Source organism: Brachycentrus maculatus, unplaced genomic scaffold (genome assembly GCF_059751285.1).
Source record: "Brachycentrus maculatus isolate JH-2025_06_01 unplaced genomic scaffold, ASM5975128v1 h1tg000258l, whole genome shotgun sequence".
In the NCBI taxonomy this organism is placed as follows: Eukaryota; Metazoa; Arthropoda; class Insecta; order Trichoptera; family Brachycentridae; genus Brachycentrus; species Brachycentrus maculatus.
Window position 1 is genome coordinate 350,173 of NW_028281009.1, and position 18,445 is coordinate 368,617.

Consider the following 18,445-nt stretch of genomic DNA (forward strand, 5'->3'; position numbering starts at 1 on the left):
AAACCATCAAATAAGTGCAGAAATAGTATAATTTTCTAAACGTCTACTTAATGTTATTAGAAAATATTAAACAAAACAAACTAAAAAATACAAAGGAAAAATATTATTTATTGATTCGGCACTAACTTTGTGGAATGACATGTTGATTATTTTAAAAATTAAACACTCATACTCGTATAATATATACCACTTATTGAGTTTTATATCATTAAACATGACTAGTTTCGAAAACAATAGTTCCTTTCATCGACAGGTGATTGCAAAAATTAATGTTTATTATTTGTTTTATGAAATGAAACTCAATATGTGGTATTATACAAGTGTTTAGTTTTTTTTTTTAATTATATTGTGTTGGTATAATTAATCATGTGTGTCTTGATCGCCGGGGAGGCTAGGAAAAACAATGAATTTAGATACTTTGTGTTCTGATCCACTCACATTTTTACTAACCAATTTTTGTTTAACCGCTTTTTTTTATTTCTAAAACCTCTACATTATTAATTTGACTAGTTCTGTTTTTACAATGTAAAATTTGTATCCCATCTTCAAAATTGAACGAATGATTATTTGATAAGATGTGGTCCGCGAATTCCGAAAAAATTAAATATAATTAATAATCAAATAAACGTAAGTCAAAGTCCCATTTTTAATATTTTTCCCATAAAATCAAATCCAACCTAAACAGAGTTATCCCCTTCCTTGCTCTTACCCCTCCTTAAAACACCATTACCCCCCCCCCACCCCTGCTTTTTTGAAACCCAACAACTTGTACACTGTTTCTTTTTTATATATATATTTAGTAATAAATAAAACCCTGAAGAGGGCAACAGGTTGTTGCCGAAACTAGTTGGTTAATAAAAATGTGAGTGGATCAGAACACAAAGTATTTTTATTTCTCGAAATAATATATCAATATGATCCACAAAGTTAATGCTTTCAATATTCAAAACAATGAATTTAGATTTAAGTGTCAAGTAGGATGACATTGATCGTGGTAGGATATAAAGGGTGAGTATCCAAAAAAAATCGTATGCACTTTTCATGATAAATTTCAACAAGAGAATTGGAGCATAAGCAATTTGGTATTCTGTTTGAATTTGTCACGCGTACGTTACGTATGTACATATAACTACGCATACACCACATTATCGCCCACTACTGCGGCAGTTAATCTCCGAATTCAATGTCTAATGTACCTAAGTGTATCCACCTTTACACTTGTTAGGGAGTTCGTGTACGTACCAAACAGCAGTTAAATATAAATAAGATAAGAAATTAGAAGTGCGGTACATCAGCCGTACGCAGGTAATGTACAATCAGTGTACACAACACGTGCGAAGCACCCCTAATCGGCTAATTCAGACCGCAACCATTTGCGGGGTAGCACAATGGAAAGTGAATTGTATTATGTTATACATACACATTAAATTAAACATGCTACATGGTTCTTTATAGCAGAATAGGCACGGATTGCCTTCATAATTCACCGTTAGATTTTTTTTCATTGATTCTAGATTTAATAGTTCTTGATATCGACTCCACTTAGACATTAAAGTTATATTAAGGGGCAAGTCGTAATCTGGATGATTCAGTAAACGATAGGCTGCACAAGAAGCCGGTCGTGACTGCGCACGTTTTTATTTAATATGTATTGGAATTTGAGTTATATATATATATATATATATATATATATATATATATATATATATATATATATATATATATATATATATATATATATATATATATATATATATATATATATATATATATATATATATATATATATATATATATATATATATATATATATATATATATATATAGAATAATTTTATATATTTTTTTTAAATCGTTAATCTTCAAAAACTCTTTCCTTCTAAAAACCTCTTTCCTTTTTTAATACGAAGACGGTATTTTAAGCAAAAAGTTCAATGACATCAAATGTCAACTGGGTTTAAAGAAAATCATGTTACCATCTATCGTATATTAGGGCCTTAGCAAACACTATTCTGAAGAAAAATCAAAGTAATCACGGTTGTATGGAAAGTGGTAAGTTAAAAACCTCACGTGAAATCTACAGGGAAAAAATACTAGGTGAAATTTAAATATTTCATCACTTTTCACTATCACTGGCACTTACCATAAAACCTATACACTGCACATAACTGCTAGAAGGAAAAACATTACTAATAATATATAATAATACATGCTTTACAGTTTTTTATAGTATATGAAAAGTAATCTACTCGTATAATGTATCTTAACATTAATCTTACATTAAATATTTGAACGTAACCTAAGCTGGAAGAAACATGATAAGTGAAGAGACGAGGCGATCTGCTCTTGCTAATCGTCGATCAGTCTAGAAGCCTTGTACCATTAATTGAAAAGTGTTACTTTTTCCTTACCTGTTTTTACTAGAATATATATGCATATCTAAATATCATAACTAGGTGCTGTATATCATGAATATGTCCTGTTCACACAGTCATACGTGAGCCAAATTTATTTCGTACCATTCGCGATTACCTAACGTCTATTACATACCAAAAAAGAGATTTTTAAATGTATATGGATGGATGTATTTCATTGGGAATTCACGATCAAATCCAATGGTAAAATAAGTAGTATTAGTATTGTATATATCGTGTGTGATTTTGTCTATGGTTTTTCTGATTTTTGTTTATGATATCTTTTTTTTTTAAACTATTGCAGTGAAACCTCAGGTAACGAATGCCTCTGTTAATGAACAAAAATCAAGATGGAATAATGTCTCGATCAGCTTACATAAGAAAAATTCAAGTAACGAACAAGTTATTTCATCAAAAAGGATACCGGGAATCACCTTCTTCGCGGAACTGATTTATAAAGCTCAGTAGTAGACGGCGACGGAGAAAAATTCACTTTACAGACAGATAATAAGGGGGAGGATGTTTCTAGTTCCTTGAGCTAGTCAACGAAATATGTGCGAATAGTGTGGAGCTAGAAGTTGTGTGGAAAAATATCACCCCAAATAGTTTTTGGCGTTATAAATCTTTTTAATGATAATGTCATGTCTTAAATCCTCAATTTCACAAAATCCGATTTGAAACTTATCTCATTAGATTAATTTAATGAATTGGCCTCTTCTTTGTACAATTCCATAATATATTCTAATGAAATTAACGAATCGGACAGTGTTTTTTTAGTAAGACAGAAACTTTTGAGACTAAGTTTATATTCTGGAGAATTAGAATTAAAATAGACGTACATATATAAAACTCTTTTCAAACTATTATTTATAAACTTTGTCTTAACCACTTTTTTATTACTAGTACACTTTAACCTACCGATTTCGACAAAAACCTTGTCATCATCGGGGTTTATTAAATCCTATATCATTTAAAACATTTACCAAAAACAATACTTTGTTTTTGGTAAGGGAATGTAATTAATTATGAGTATTTTAATGTTTTAAAAGATATAGGATTTAATAAACCCTGATGATGACAAGGTTCTTGTCGAAACCGGTAGGTTAAAGTGTACTAGTAATAAAAAAGTGGTTACAACAAAGTTGTTTAGTTTTATAAAGTTTATAAAATGTGCCACAAAGTATCTGCGAAAAACATTCGAGAAATGATAAGAAGAGTGTTGTATTACTAATGATTTGGACACTGGGTATTTAAGCAATTTTCTATCAGCTTTCATGTATAACTGCATGCAATGCGATAGAAATATTTATCTTTGAGTATCAGTTTTGAACGTTTTGTTACCATTTTTGACTATTTTCACAAAATTAAATAAAACCTGTATTGACAAAATTGGACATTTCAGATTTTGGAAGAAAGCGTGACACTTGCGCTTCCTCATATCACGGGGCACATTTGAACAGTTTACCGCGTACTTTTAGGGACAAATAACACTACGGGCGCGCAACAAGGAGAGAACACAAAGCAAATTTACGCTTAATCAAGTTTCTTTTGTTTGAGCTATCATAATAGGATCCATTGTTTGGGTGACATATTATAGCGGGGCATTTCCGAGTGCTACAGATATTATTATGTTCATTTGTCTATTAATTACTATTGGAGATGATGAATAGCGGAAACTACTCGTATAATTTTTACGTCTGAAGGGAATTTGAATAAAATTTAAAACATTTTTAGTTCGCTTACAATATAATCAAAAAACAAAGCGTTGCGGCCTAAAATAATTTAAGTAATAAAAAATTGTTTCATTAATAGATTCGGCAGTCACTTTATAGTTCTATCAATCCAATTTTCATTTGAGTTTTACTTAGTAAACAAGTCAAACTTATTTTTTATATGTCAACATATGTAGATGGAGAAAAATATGAAAGTGTGGGCATTTACAGGGCGTATGACCGTCATAGGCTGGTTTAAGTGACCACTTTTTACAAGTGTAACATTCACCAATTCTACCCATGATTGACAATCACACTTTTCAAATTCTTGGAACATCTAGATATATTGATTCAACTCGATACAGAACTCGAAAGACTATACAAGAGACATATATGATGGGATGAGCCAAGCTTTTTATCATGTATGTTGAGATGTCAAAAAAAAATATGTAAAAATAACTCCTAATTGGAGATAATCCAGATTTGTAAGGACACACTCAAAATGTTGTAAGTAAAACTAAAATTAAAAATATAAAATTGTAAAAAGGAAGACAAGTCGAGATAAGTCAAAATAATCGTCAGCTATGTATGAGGAGATGCATATGCCAAATGTGGATGAGGCGAAAAATGTTGCAATTGCAAAGACAGAGTGGCCTTTGCAATTGCAACATTTGGTGCGGGGAAGCGGCGTCATGGTTTGCTAGTTTATTTAATTTTTATTTATTTTAAATATTTGTTTGGATTAACAACAGCAATATATATGTCATAAATTATTAAAACAATATACACATAATGAAGCTAATTACAGTTAACCACAGAAATACAAAAAGATTAGTACAAAAGTACAAAAGATCTAGTTGATAAATGAACGTGTTAATTAATATAAAGGGAGATCGCGATTTATGCGCACTTCGGATATACGGTAGAACCGCGAGTTACGAACGCCTAACGAACGATTCGGGTTTTATCTAGGTTTGCCAATGTATATTTTTTTGTTACGTCTATATCGCAGACAGATATCGAGGGGATCAGCTCGGAAGAACTGGGACAGCTCTGTAATGAGGAACAAAAGACGATGGGGAAGAAAATAGAGAAATAAGTAAGAAAGAATATTTCTAGTTCTTCGATCAACAAATTTTGTAGCAAATGGAGTGAGATGCATACTTCAGTGAAAAAATATTACTAAAAAAACGTTTTCAAGTCGCTTTTGAAATCTGTTCAATGCAATACCTCGTCTCCAATAAAGTTTGCAAGAATGAGGGATATTATTTGTTGACATCCAACATAGATGAAGAAGAATATGGAAGTCTGGGTATTTACAGGGCATACGATTGTCATAGGCTAGTTTAAATTATCACTTAACGCACGTGTAACATTTACCAATTCTACCCATGATCGACAACCACAGTACTCAAAATCTTGGAACTTCTATATGTATGGTACAAATTTGAAACGAAGTGATTGAATTCACTAAAATTTCACTAGAGACATCTATGGTGAGATGAAAGAAGCCTTTTTTATAGAGCAGAAACTTCTTCATTTGTATGAGAGGCTCGAAACCTGGATTTTAATTATATATATGAAAAACGCTAGAAAATGTCCGTTTAATTTTTTATTTTAGCTTGTAATTTAACCACTTAATTTATTTACCACATTTTTACTGTTTCCAAATACATACTTATTCACAAATCTGGATTGTCTCCAATTAGGAGTATTTTTATATGATTTTACGACATCTCAACATAGATGAAGAAGAATATGGAAGATTGGGCATTTATGGGGCTTACGACCGTTATAGGCTGGTTTAAGCGTTCAAAAAAAAATATAAAAAATACCTCCTAATTGGAGATAATCTAGATTTGTGATCAAGTATTTGGACACATTTAAAATGTAGTAAACAATAAATACCTTGTCTCTAATAAAGTTTTCAAGAATGAAGGGTGTCATTTCATTCCTTATGTTAATAATCAGAATTGGCGTTGTCTCTTATATGCAAATTGGCATTTAAATCTACATAATAATAGAATAATAATTACGTACGAGGCTTTTGTCGGGAAGTTTAGCAGCAAACAAATATGAGGAAATATTTCTTATGGAAATGTATTAATACAAATGAATCCTTGGCGCTCATCCATTATTTAAGCCTTTACTTTGCTAAGTTTTTAATCCATCTGAAATTATTCACAACCGAGCTTTATCCCTCGAAGAGCTGAAATTCAGGATTCATTAAATTCTGGAACAACTAGATTATATGAGAATCTTAAAACTCATAATATCTCTTTTAAATTTATTTTTTGCTCTATTATACCAATTTAATTTTCGTATTATAAATTATTATACAGGCATTCAATGTATGAACATATACACTAATAAAAAATTGCGTATAGTGTAATTAATACGTTTGCTGATTTTTAAGATTTTCATAAAAAAAATAAATCAATATCCATCCGCCATATACCGGCTTCGTATTTTATTTTGATTAATTCGAAAATCAACGAAATCCGAGTATAAATACATATGCACAAAAAGCACATAAGTTGCAGGATATTCGATAGCCCGCAACTTATTGTCTTGTCTTGATTTTTTTTATTAAAATGCCGTTTATGTAATGAAAAAATGTTTTTCTTTGATATAAATATGTGGTTTTACAAAAATAATTTTTGAAAGATAAGGAACTCAAAAAAAGATAGAAATATTTTTTTCAACTTATACTCTAAAAAAATGTGCGCAGAGACACGTCTGGTCCCTCGCACAGCCATATTTTTTGAGAGTACCCCCTTAAAGACGGGATGATTAGTTCTACTTTACATTTGTTTTGATAAAATAATGAAATATATTTATTGAGATACGTGACGTCGAAAGACACAACTGCTGTATGAGAAAGGAAATGAAAAAGAAAGAATTATTTTAAATTAATGTTTTACTTAGTAAATACCACTATTTCTTAAAATCTACTGTGACACGTGTTTCGATGCATTCCGCATCATTTTCAAACACCGTAAACACCACAAACAAGGATTAAATTAACATTCTTCCAATAATAAATTTTTTACAGTACATATGTATGACATATAGTAAGAACCTTGTTGAAAAATATATGTTAGATGTATGGATGTCATCAAGATCTTACCTTTTTACTAAATGTAGATATGTATCTTTCTGGATGTTCTTCGTATTCCTGATGGTCATATCCTCCCCCCTCTTTCCTCTCCAGGTGATGACGTCTTCCTACTTCACATCCGTAGATCTTGCTAGGATCTGAATAAATAAACAAAAGGATAAAATATAAATGTATCCCGCAAAAGAGTGTTACCATTTTTTCAAATGATTTTTTCATTGTAATTTAGTTGCTGGTAAAGTAGACAGCTTTAAAAACTTTTATAAAAAACAAAAAAATTATGTAGTAAGTTTCGAAAACCTCGAGTTACTTTTTCGTGAAATAAAAATAAGAACAAATGGTTTATAATGTGATGCGCTCTTACTTTTTTCATAAGGAAACTAATTAATAAATCAACCTACCCAACGCATCTTTAACCTTACTTGAAGAGAAGATATATTTAATTTAAATACTCCATTAATTTGTGATAAGTACTTTTTTGGCACAACCATATTTTAGTTTTCAAACTTAAAATATTAAATCGAGAAATCAGTATTTTTTCTCACTACAAGTTTTCATATTACTTTTCGAACCCTAAAATAAAAATAATTATGCATAAAATGGCCATTAATCAAGTTCAATTACTGAATACTACTCACTTCCATGTTCCGCCACTTTCCTTAGCATTTCCGGTGGTACATATTCATGAGGAAGCTCCTGAAACACTTCCTGGCCACCCTGTAATGGAATTAAATCATTAATCATTTTTCTCCTTCCTTTGTTATTCATTTATGACAATTAAAAAAACACAAAGAATATTTCACCATTGCCAATTCTTGAAAAAAGTGAAATAAATTGTTTTCCATAGGACTTTGGGGTTTTAAAGGTAACATTTGCAATACATTTCAATGGAAATATCCAATTTCATAAATATCTATTTATTTTGACAAAATATTTTAGCTTTAACTAAGGTACAGTTGTATTTTTTTACTAAAAATTACATACGTACTGATAAACATACATATGTTTACATAAATAAAATTTTATTCAGAAAAAAAACTAGCTTACAAACTAACCATCACGCTGCATCTCCGCAGTGATAAGCAGAGTGAATAGAATGCCACATCAATCTGTCATTGCAAACAATCTTTGAATCTTACATACATGCATCTTCTCATACATACCCGCCGATTATTCAGACTTCTGACCTGACTGCTTTTAAGTATTTGAAATACTTTAATTAATAAATTTCAAGTTTTCCTCGATCTTTCTCTGCTTTTATTCCCAACCACATTCACCTCATAACTTTGTTTTAATTTTCTTTCTTAACTCATTCGTTCGATATGCTCAAATCATCTTAAGACACCTTTTTTTAAATTTGTCGACAATGCTTATCTCAGACTTGCATTCTTTTCTTATTTCGCCATACAAATAAAATTTACTTAGTTTAATTTATATAATTAATGCTTATCTCAGACATTTCCTTATTTTACCGTATAAATACAATCAACTTTCTATAATTTACATGCATAATAATCATCTCAGACTTGTATTTCATTATTTTACCGTATAAATATAATTTACTTTATATAATTTGTATTATTAAAGCTTATCTATGACTTGCATTTTGTTATTTTAACGTACAAATACAATTAACATTCTATAATTTACATAAATAATGCTTATGTTAGACTTGCATTTTGTTATTTTACCGTACAAATACAATTAATATTCTATAAATTACATAAATACAATAATTCATATCTTAGACTTACATTTTCCTATTTCACCGTACAAAAACAATTTACTTTCTATAATTTCATACATACAGTATGTACCTTCTATAAATGTAGTAAAGTCATATGTATTAGAAAACCGGTTTACGGAAAAACGATGATGAAACCTTTTGAAGCATCTCAACACCAGCGCCTATGATTTGAGCTTAAAAAAAATTTATGATACGTATATGTGTGTATAAAATATAAATTATTGTTTCCGTATATAAGTGCAAAAAATATTTTCGAATGGATAAACTCCCTTTGCTAATCTGCATGATACAGCGCTGTTTAACGACAACCACTGAAACTGAAATTTTATCTTTTCTTTGACTGTGGCTCACAAAATATTAAAATGTATTCCATGAGTATTTAGACCGCATATAAATTTAGCATTTCGACATTTTTCCCGGCGTATAATGTGCCCGGAATAAATTATTGTCTCCGCCTATATCAAAAGCAACAACGGCATATACGATGTACATATAACCGAGGGGGCTGTACTGGGGGAGCACCTTCTTCTTCTTTTAACCCTCATCACCATGTAATGGTGCATAAGGCACTGTATCGTGTCAAACAAGTGTTGACTTCATTGGTAATCACACAAATTTAAGGCGATCAATTCTGCACTCCTGAATACTGAATTATTTCAATTATAATCATAATTCAATAAAAACAGCTAAATGCCCGATAAACCGTAAACAATTTAGAATCGAAGCCAGTTTAAGTACGAAAAAAAGTCCACTTAAAAATAATTCCTTATTCCCTATACTCTGTATACTGCCTTCTATCATTTTATGCAGTGAATTGCTTTGCGATGTACCATACAAACTAAACAAAAAAAAAACAAATATTTGTCCTAGATGGCAATCTGTTTTATTCATAAACTAAAAATTAACAATTTACCAACAATTCGAACTTTCTACTTACGTCTGGAAACATTCCAAAACTGGCCTTTTATTTACACAATTCGCTCACTCCTTTAAACAACGTCATATATCAAAAATCGACAATTTTTAGTTGTGCATATTTTCGGAATGCCTAGAAAGCGTACTATATCCCAGCAAAAGCGCTATATTTTAACTTAATAATTACCCGCTACAGGACAGAAAATGTTATTTTTGCATTTTAAAGAAAATGTTTTTTTTTTTTTTAATATAATAAATATTTTTCAAATGGACAAAAAACCTTCAGGTTTTACCTAAAAAGATCTGTTGCACAGTAAAAAGTTCAATAAGTGGCTTGATATTTATTTTCAATACATTTTATTATATTCTTAAACTTTAAAAACGATCTCCTGAAAAAACAAGTTTTTTTTTATTTATGACGTTGTTGAAAGGAGTGAGCGAATTGTCAAAAAGTATGGCAAATAATAAATATATATTTTTTTACATTGATAATTTTATAGAAATGACAACTAGTATGTAACAGTCAATGTAAGCCAACTGTTATCTACTTACTTAACATAGGTATACATATGTAGGTACGTTATTTTTTTTTATTTATTTTTTTTAACTCTTTATTCCAGCTTGAATAATATCTACACATATAAGACATCTGGTTTTCGTAAAGTCACACATAATTTACGAGTTTATTCAAAGACCAAATAAAGTCCTAGAATAAGCATTTTCTTCTGTCCACACAGAGCCGCATTGGACATATATTTTTATCGCGAATATTATTTGATAGTTTTTTAGCAAACGATATATATAAACAACGATAAGACGATCAGTATTTTTTTTAATCTGCGTAAAAACAACGAGGATCTTTACTTATTTTTTTTGTACAAAAATGTTAATAATATTAGTATATAACCACTAACCGAGATTTTTCACTACCACAGCATGCCTAGTGATTGTCCTGACGAAAACGGGTACGTCTCGAAACCGGTAGACATAAAAATCTCGGTGAGTGGTTATATACTAAAATTATTAACATTTTTGTAAAAAAATAAATAAAAATGAATAACCACAAAGTAAATGCTTTAAATATTAATAATATTGAGAATACGAAGATCTTTATTTAAATGGCGCGAAAAATAGACGATTTGTGACGTCATTAAGCATACGCGTCAACCCCAAGTCTCACACATTTAGTGATTTGCATTCAATGATCCGTCTGCTGTTCTGTTTTCGCGATTTTGCGATCTCTGTTCGTCGTATTTCGTACTAGCGACGGGAGGGGAAAACTTAAATGAACTGGCATTGGTATCAATATTTAAAAACCATGCAAATGCGTAATGATATTCGCTGTAATAACAATAACAATACTCCTCTTTTTTGGTGGAATACTGTTTATCGATAATATAATGAAGAAGAAAAAATACTCATATCTATATAATTTATAGATTATATTACATAGGATATTTCTCCGTTAAAATAGCCCGTTCTCAAAAAGCCTCCAATATTTTTATAAATTTTTATTTAATGCTATGAAGTAATTTATAATAAATACTTGAAGTATATACATGTGTGTATAAACATTTTAGTAAAAATTAATAGGTAACATATATTACAAACAAATACTCAATTTTTAATGTGGAAGTAACGAGTTCTAGTTACACTGGTAAAAACCTTGAAACGTTTTTTTGAGAAAACAAATATTTTAATATATGATCTAAATGATTTGAGTTAATTTCGGCTCTGGCGAGAAAATCAATTCGGCAAAGCAAAGTAATCAGTTGACAGCAAACAGATTTTCATCCAATTAGAGACACTACTTTTTCAAGATAAACAGAAGGATGGGGATAAAACAACTTTTTTCAGAGAAAAAAAGATAATTTTTGCTTGATATGTACAGCCTTATTTGAATGCAAACAACATTTATTATAACTATATCACAACGTAAATAAAAACCTCAACTTGTTAGAATTTATTAAATATTTATATATATTTTTGATGATTTTCCAAATTTCACCAGGTATGAGTAATATGGCAAAACAATCATTATTAATAAGATATAATAATGAACAACGCGTACTTCACAGTTAATATTTACTAAACAGGATTTTCAAATACTCGTAAGTACTCGATCATATTAATTGCATTAGCTGTACAAAGTACTCGTGTAAGGATTATATTCCAATTTACTTCAAAATCCCCATAATTTCCCATTAAATCCCGGAACCTATTGAATTGATGAATATTAAATTCAGCAAGCATAAACATATTACAAACTTTATTCAGTCGTACTTTGGATACAAAATAGTACAAAAATATTCATTGCAATGCTTACAGAAATCATCTTTATAATCCTCATTCAATTTCGCTAGGGACATATAGTAATATGTTCTCTGATGCTTGCAGTAGCAAGCATCAGAGAACATATTTACTCTGCAGATTCTCAAACATTAGATATGTAATCGATATCCTTAATCTCTTAAAGAAATACATATTATTATTGGGAAAATATAAAAAATATCCCAAAAAACATTTCATTTCAATATGAGTTTTTAGAGACTTACCTCATTAAAATATTTTTTTAATGCTTCATATCAACGAAATATCACACGTGTTCACAGTATTAAAAAAAACATAACAAAAATTACATGCAATGGTGAAATTATAATACAACGATGATAAAACTAATCAAGTCCCACGTTATTTTAAGATTTAACGTTTAGTTTGTAGAACTCTATTTTAATTTATTTATCAAATGTTTTAATCAAACACCGATTTCAAGAGTCTACTAAATAATATTTCACTGTCTCAAACACATAAAAATAAAAATTGTGACAAATATTTTGCCTTGTTATGCTTTGCATTTCCAAACTAATTGTGACAAATTTTATTTTTATGTGTTTTTAGTAATAAAATACAATTTAGTTGACTCAAAAATCAGTGGTTGATTTTAGCATTTAATATTTTTGGATGTCTTCACCAAAACGCTTTATTTCCATTATAAATTATTTAAAATCAGAAATTCTAGCTTGTAAAATTGTTACGTTTTGGCGCGACTTAATGATTTCATATTAGTTTAACACAGGATTGGTCAAGTTTCGTCGCAACTTTATTAAGATTTCGATAAAATACAGTAAACAGAACAGATTTACAGGATTTTTTCTACAATATTGGAGATGTAACTTTTTGGTGAGGACCACCATATTTAAAGTCTCACACAGTACAGCGTACTCCCCAATGCGGCGTTATACCTTGATTTACCTTATATTTGCAACACTAATTAATTTCTCAGCATATACTCTATCATCTAATCTGTACATTTTCAATTACATTATCATGATTTATTAAAGCAGCTAACGTGCAACATTTCGACTTGAGAAAAGCGAGGAGGGGAAATAATTATTTTCGTCTCTACGTATTCATCTATGAAACTATTATTCCAGTTCGATTAAATCCGAGATGCAATCTGTAATTAAGATCCGATATATCGAATTACATCTGTAGGAAAAATCATGGGTACGAGTAATATAACTACTACTACTACCATCACGCCGTTTCCCCTCAGGGGTAGGCAGAGAGGATGGAACGCCACACTCTTCTGTCCTGACATACACTCCTAGCCTCCTTCACATCCATACATCTAGTCATACATGCCCTCCGATTACGCAGACTTTTGACACCGCCAGATTTTAGGTAATATAATGTATATATATATATATATATATATATATATATATATATATATATATATATATATATATATATATAAAATAATATGTCTGTATATTATTATGTATGTCGCTCACTCCTTTCAACAACGTCATATATATAAAAAAAGATTTTTCAGGAGATCGTTTTTTAAGTTTAAAAATATAGTAAAATGTATTAAAAATAAATATCAAGCCATTTATTAAACTTTTGACAGTGCAACAGATCTTTTTAGGTAAAACCTGAATGTTTTTTCTCCATTTGAAAAATATTTAGTTAATTCAAAAAAAATATTAAATAATACCTTTTCTTAAAAATGCAAAAACAAACTTTCTGCCCTGAAGCGGTTAAATATAAAGTTAAAAATATGCCACTTTTGCTGGGATATAGTACCTAAATTTTCTGGGCATTCCGAAAACATGCACAACTGAAATTCGTCGATTTTTTTAAATATGACGTTGTTGAAAGGAGTGAGCGATAATTCATTGCATTTAAATAACAACGTATCTAATGTCTTATTTTTTTACTATTGTATGAAATTTAGTTTGAATCATTTTTTCTCGAATACCGTGACCTCATTAGCATAATAAAATGAAACAAGTAAAAAATTCACGTCAATAAAAACCTCAAATGTATCACTCAGGTATCGATCCTTTTCTACTCGCAGTTTTTAATATTAAGTAAAAGGTTGGCACGCAACAGAGAGCGTAAAAACAACCTAAGCCTATGGATACCTTTTTGCGGCTTCACATCACATTTGCGGAACGATAATGTTATGGGTAATTTTCAGGGGTATCTTGTTCGTAAACTACGTAAAAGTAATGTGATAAGACTTGCTTTTTGAATACCATTTAAGACCCAGCATACCATAAATTGCAACGTGATTTTCTGAACCCCAGGTAATATTTGACGCAATTAATGTTTTTGCTTAAAATACCCTCTTGTACGGTACCGATTTTTTTTTCTGTTTCGAAAAAAAAAATTTAAAGGTAAAGAGTTTTAAAAAATATATAAAAATATGTATTCCATACATGTATAATCTAAAAATGACAATTCTAATATCGAAAAGTTTCCATTAATGAAAGCATATCAACAATACTACAATGAAAAATGCTTATCGATCCCAGGATATCATGCATAGTTAAAAGAGCTTACGACTTTTTTCATTTAATTCAGTCAATTTAGGATATGATTCACTCCGTCAGGCGACTTATTGGCATTTTATAGAGGTATTTTTTTTGTTTTAATTTAAACTACGCATATACGAGTTCATACGCATTCAAGCTCCCTGAAAAAGACCCCGAAATCAGATAAAGGGAGCTGTCATACGTTAAGATGAATGTATCTTTCAGATTATTTATCATTGATGAAAGAACGAGGAAAATCTCATACAAGAAACGTTTTTTCTCCATACAATTTTCGTCGTCCTATAAATCACTTTCTTCACAAAAAACGCGGCACAGATATGATGTAATTAATTGAAAAATACCCAAAGAAAGGGGAGCCTTACCGCGTGCCATTTTGTCAAGAAATGGAAAGATGAATTTTCCAATTTAATTATCCGTGTTTCAGAAGTCAAGCTTCCAAAGGTTTACCCAATTAATTCTCGCATAATCTTGAAAAATTTCCATATTATGAAATTCTCGTGTAATATTGAAAGTTTACAGAGAGTTCTCCCTCGCACAGCTTTTATACGCCCCACAATAAGAAAAATAACAAAGTAATTGAATTTTTTAATCAATCTTGCATATATTTCTCTTTTTTAATAAAATAATTTATCTCATTAAGTCTCATTTCATATCTCATTTTGTCCGCCTCCGTAGTGTTATGGTCAGCACGCTCGGCTACCGTTCTGGAGGTCCCGGGTTCGATTAACAAGGGGGGTAAAATAAATATAAGTTTTTTTTTCACTGTCATATTTATTCAATAATACCCTGGACTGGTACCTGGAGCGGAGGGCTGATCACCTTTCCTTCATGTGTAAACGATCAAGATAACACTGCGTTTATATGACGCAGTGGCCTATGCACCATTGGGGTGCGGATAAGGGATTTATTATTTATTATTATCTCATTACACTTTATCGTCTTTTTTTCTCTTTCTTCTTTTCATATATCGGTTGATCGGTAAATTTTGTTAAACGATTAATATTTACGTTATGTAAAACTATATAGCCGGTTTAGCAACCTAACCTACCAAATGACTATGCCGTCACTATTCATTTCGTATCATAAATCCATATAATATTGGTTTAAAAATCGAAATAAGATACATCAAACCTGCAATAATAGAATAATCTAGTTTCGATAATAAGAGACATAATAAAGTTCTGAAAATATTTTACAATATTTATTTCAATTATCTTTGCAATGTTTTAAAAATAAAAATATAAAAATTAGTATTTATGTATTCGCATAAAAATGGAAAAGATTTTTTTAATATCTAAGCCCAAGTGAAGAATTTATTTGCACAAGAATATATAATTAAGGGTATTTAAAGACTTATAAACTAAATAAAGATTTAAACTTATATTAAATAATATTTTGGTATGAATAGCAATACAGAAATCTGTATAAAAAATAATTACAAATGTTTATTTTTTACAATATATACTTACAGTATACGAAATTAAAGTTATTGTATTTTCTATTATATGAAGAAGGGTGAATGCTGCAAAGTGTAACTTATGTACATACATATCGTAGTCGTACAGGAGAAAGTGACTAACTTACAAAATGTTCAGGAGGGCCATTTAAGTCACTTTTGCTTGGCAAGAAAATAAATATACAATGCAGTTAGTCATTTTTAACAAGTCAATATATTATACTTCCAAGTTTAAAATCTTTTGGAGTCACTTTCTCCTGTATGACTACGATATAGGCAAGATTTTTTATATTTATCACACTTGGTAAATTTGAAGACAGTTTTTTTTTATAAAAAAACTCATAATAATTAAACTACATCAAATTATATAAAAAAGCGTTTACGAAGTAGGTAAATGTATATCTACACAGTAGCCTACACCGAAAATTAATTAGGGTAGACAGAGGAGATATGTAGTAAGGTTAACTGATACTACTTACTAGGGGTAGGTAGTAGAGGTAGGTAGTAAGGTAAGCTGGTACTACTTACTAGGGTAGGTAGTAGAGGCAGGTAGTAAGTTAAACTAGGTACTACTTAGTAAGGTAGAGTAGGTACTGGTTGCATTTTTATATGTTACACGGGTAACTTAGGTTAAGTAATGTTTTTCTGCTTATATGGAATGCACGCCCCTGTATCTACATACGTATAAAACGTGTAACCTACATCTAGGAAGCCTTGTACTCCACGCCATCTGTCGCCACGAGTTAGCACTAATAAAATGAACAAAATGGACGGAGCGTAGCGCTGGAAATCCGTAATAGTCGAAAATACCATAATAACCAACTGACCTGTGATACGTTGCCAGATCCGGTAAAAATGAAAGTCATCGGCCCAATGGACTTCGGCATCATCCCTGCAAGCAAAAGCAATAAGCTTTTATTAATATTTCACCCGGTTACAAAATATTTACTCTGTTAAAAAGCTCACAGTCGAATATTTTATTTGCTTACGGCCGTAATAACGAATATTAACCCGCGAATCCGTATTTATTTACTAAAGCATATGAGTTTTTTAATAAAATATGTGTTGGGCTGCATTTTCATAACCTGTTCCAGTAGAACATTAAGCTTTGTACTTTTTAATACTAAACTGTAATAATACACCACACACCCTATTGTAGTCAGGGGCGGATTTAGCACTTGGTGTGCCCCGGACGCAACTCAATAACCTTGACGGTCACATCATTTCGATGTCTGCAACATTAACAATAAAATAAAATAAATCTTTTTTATTTTGATTAGATTTTTACCAAAATTTATAAAAAAAACTCAAACCCATTAAATGAAAAGTGCGGGAAACACCAAACCGGCATAGACTATAAACATATCGCCCACTCTTTTCAAGAACGTCATAAATCAGAAAACTTGATTTTTAAAGTTTAAAAATATAATACAATGTTTTAAAAATAAATATCTAGCCATTTATTGAACTTTTTACTACGCAACAGATCTTTTTAGGTAAAACCTGAAGATTTTTTCTCCATTTGAAAAATATTTAGTTTATTTCAAATAATAATTAAACAATACCTTTTCTTCAAAATGCAGAAACAACACTTTCTGCCCTGTAGCGGGTAAATATTAAGTTAAAAATATGCCTCTTTTTCTGAGATATACTACATTTTCTGGGCATTCCGAAAACATGCACAACTGAAAATTTACGATTTTTGATTTATGGCGTTCTTGAAAGGAGTGAGCGATATATGAAAAGTGCGGGAAACGGTTACTGCAATTTTTTTCAACCCACACTTAGGTTTGAATACGTATATTACATTGAAAATATCTGATTGAAATCATTTCAGAGATATTTTAATAAGAAAGATACAGCTGAATGATTCAATTAAAAAATAATAATCAATTTCCGAATTGGAATATTTGTACATATTATTTTATTATTATATACAAATATAAACACTGATTTATATAAGTTTATTTTTGTAGTTATGTTTTTTTAATTTAATAAATATTTTTATTACACTGCTCACTAACTTGTGCATTTCTTATTCTAAGCAAGATAAGATTCAGATTTTTAATACAAGTAAATATTTTGTAATAGATACCATGGAATAATAAAATAAAAAAAATAATATTTTTTTTTAAATAAGTTTATTCTATTTTGAAAGTTATACCCGTTTCATAATCCGCCACTGATTGTGTTATATTTAAGGTTTTTTTTATTTATAATGTGAGTCTGATATTTT

At 29.9% G+C, this 18,445-nt stretch overlaps 1 protein-coding gene across 1 annotated transcript in view; it reads right to left on the reverse strand.

Moving 5' to 3' along the window:
- The window catches only part of LKRSDH (lysine ketoglutarate reductase/saccharopine dehydrogenase), a 166,411-nt gene that overhangs the window by 127,408 nt on the left and 20,558 nt on the right, over positions 1-18,445 (reverse strand). Inside the window, exons 6-8 of the mRNA XM_088265775.1 lie at positions 17,037-17,101; positions 7,883-7,961; positions 7,257-7,384 (exon numbers count right to left, since the gene is read on the reverse strand). Of these exons, the coding sequence (XP_088121901.1) occupies positions 7,257-7,384; positions 7,883-7,961; positions 17,037-17,101 (272 nt within the window). The remainder of the gene's footprint in view (positions 1-7,256; positions 7,385-7,882; positions 7,962-17,036; positions 17,102-18,445) is intronic.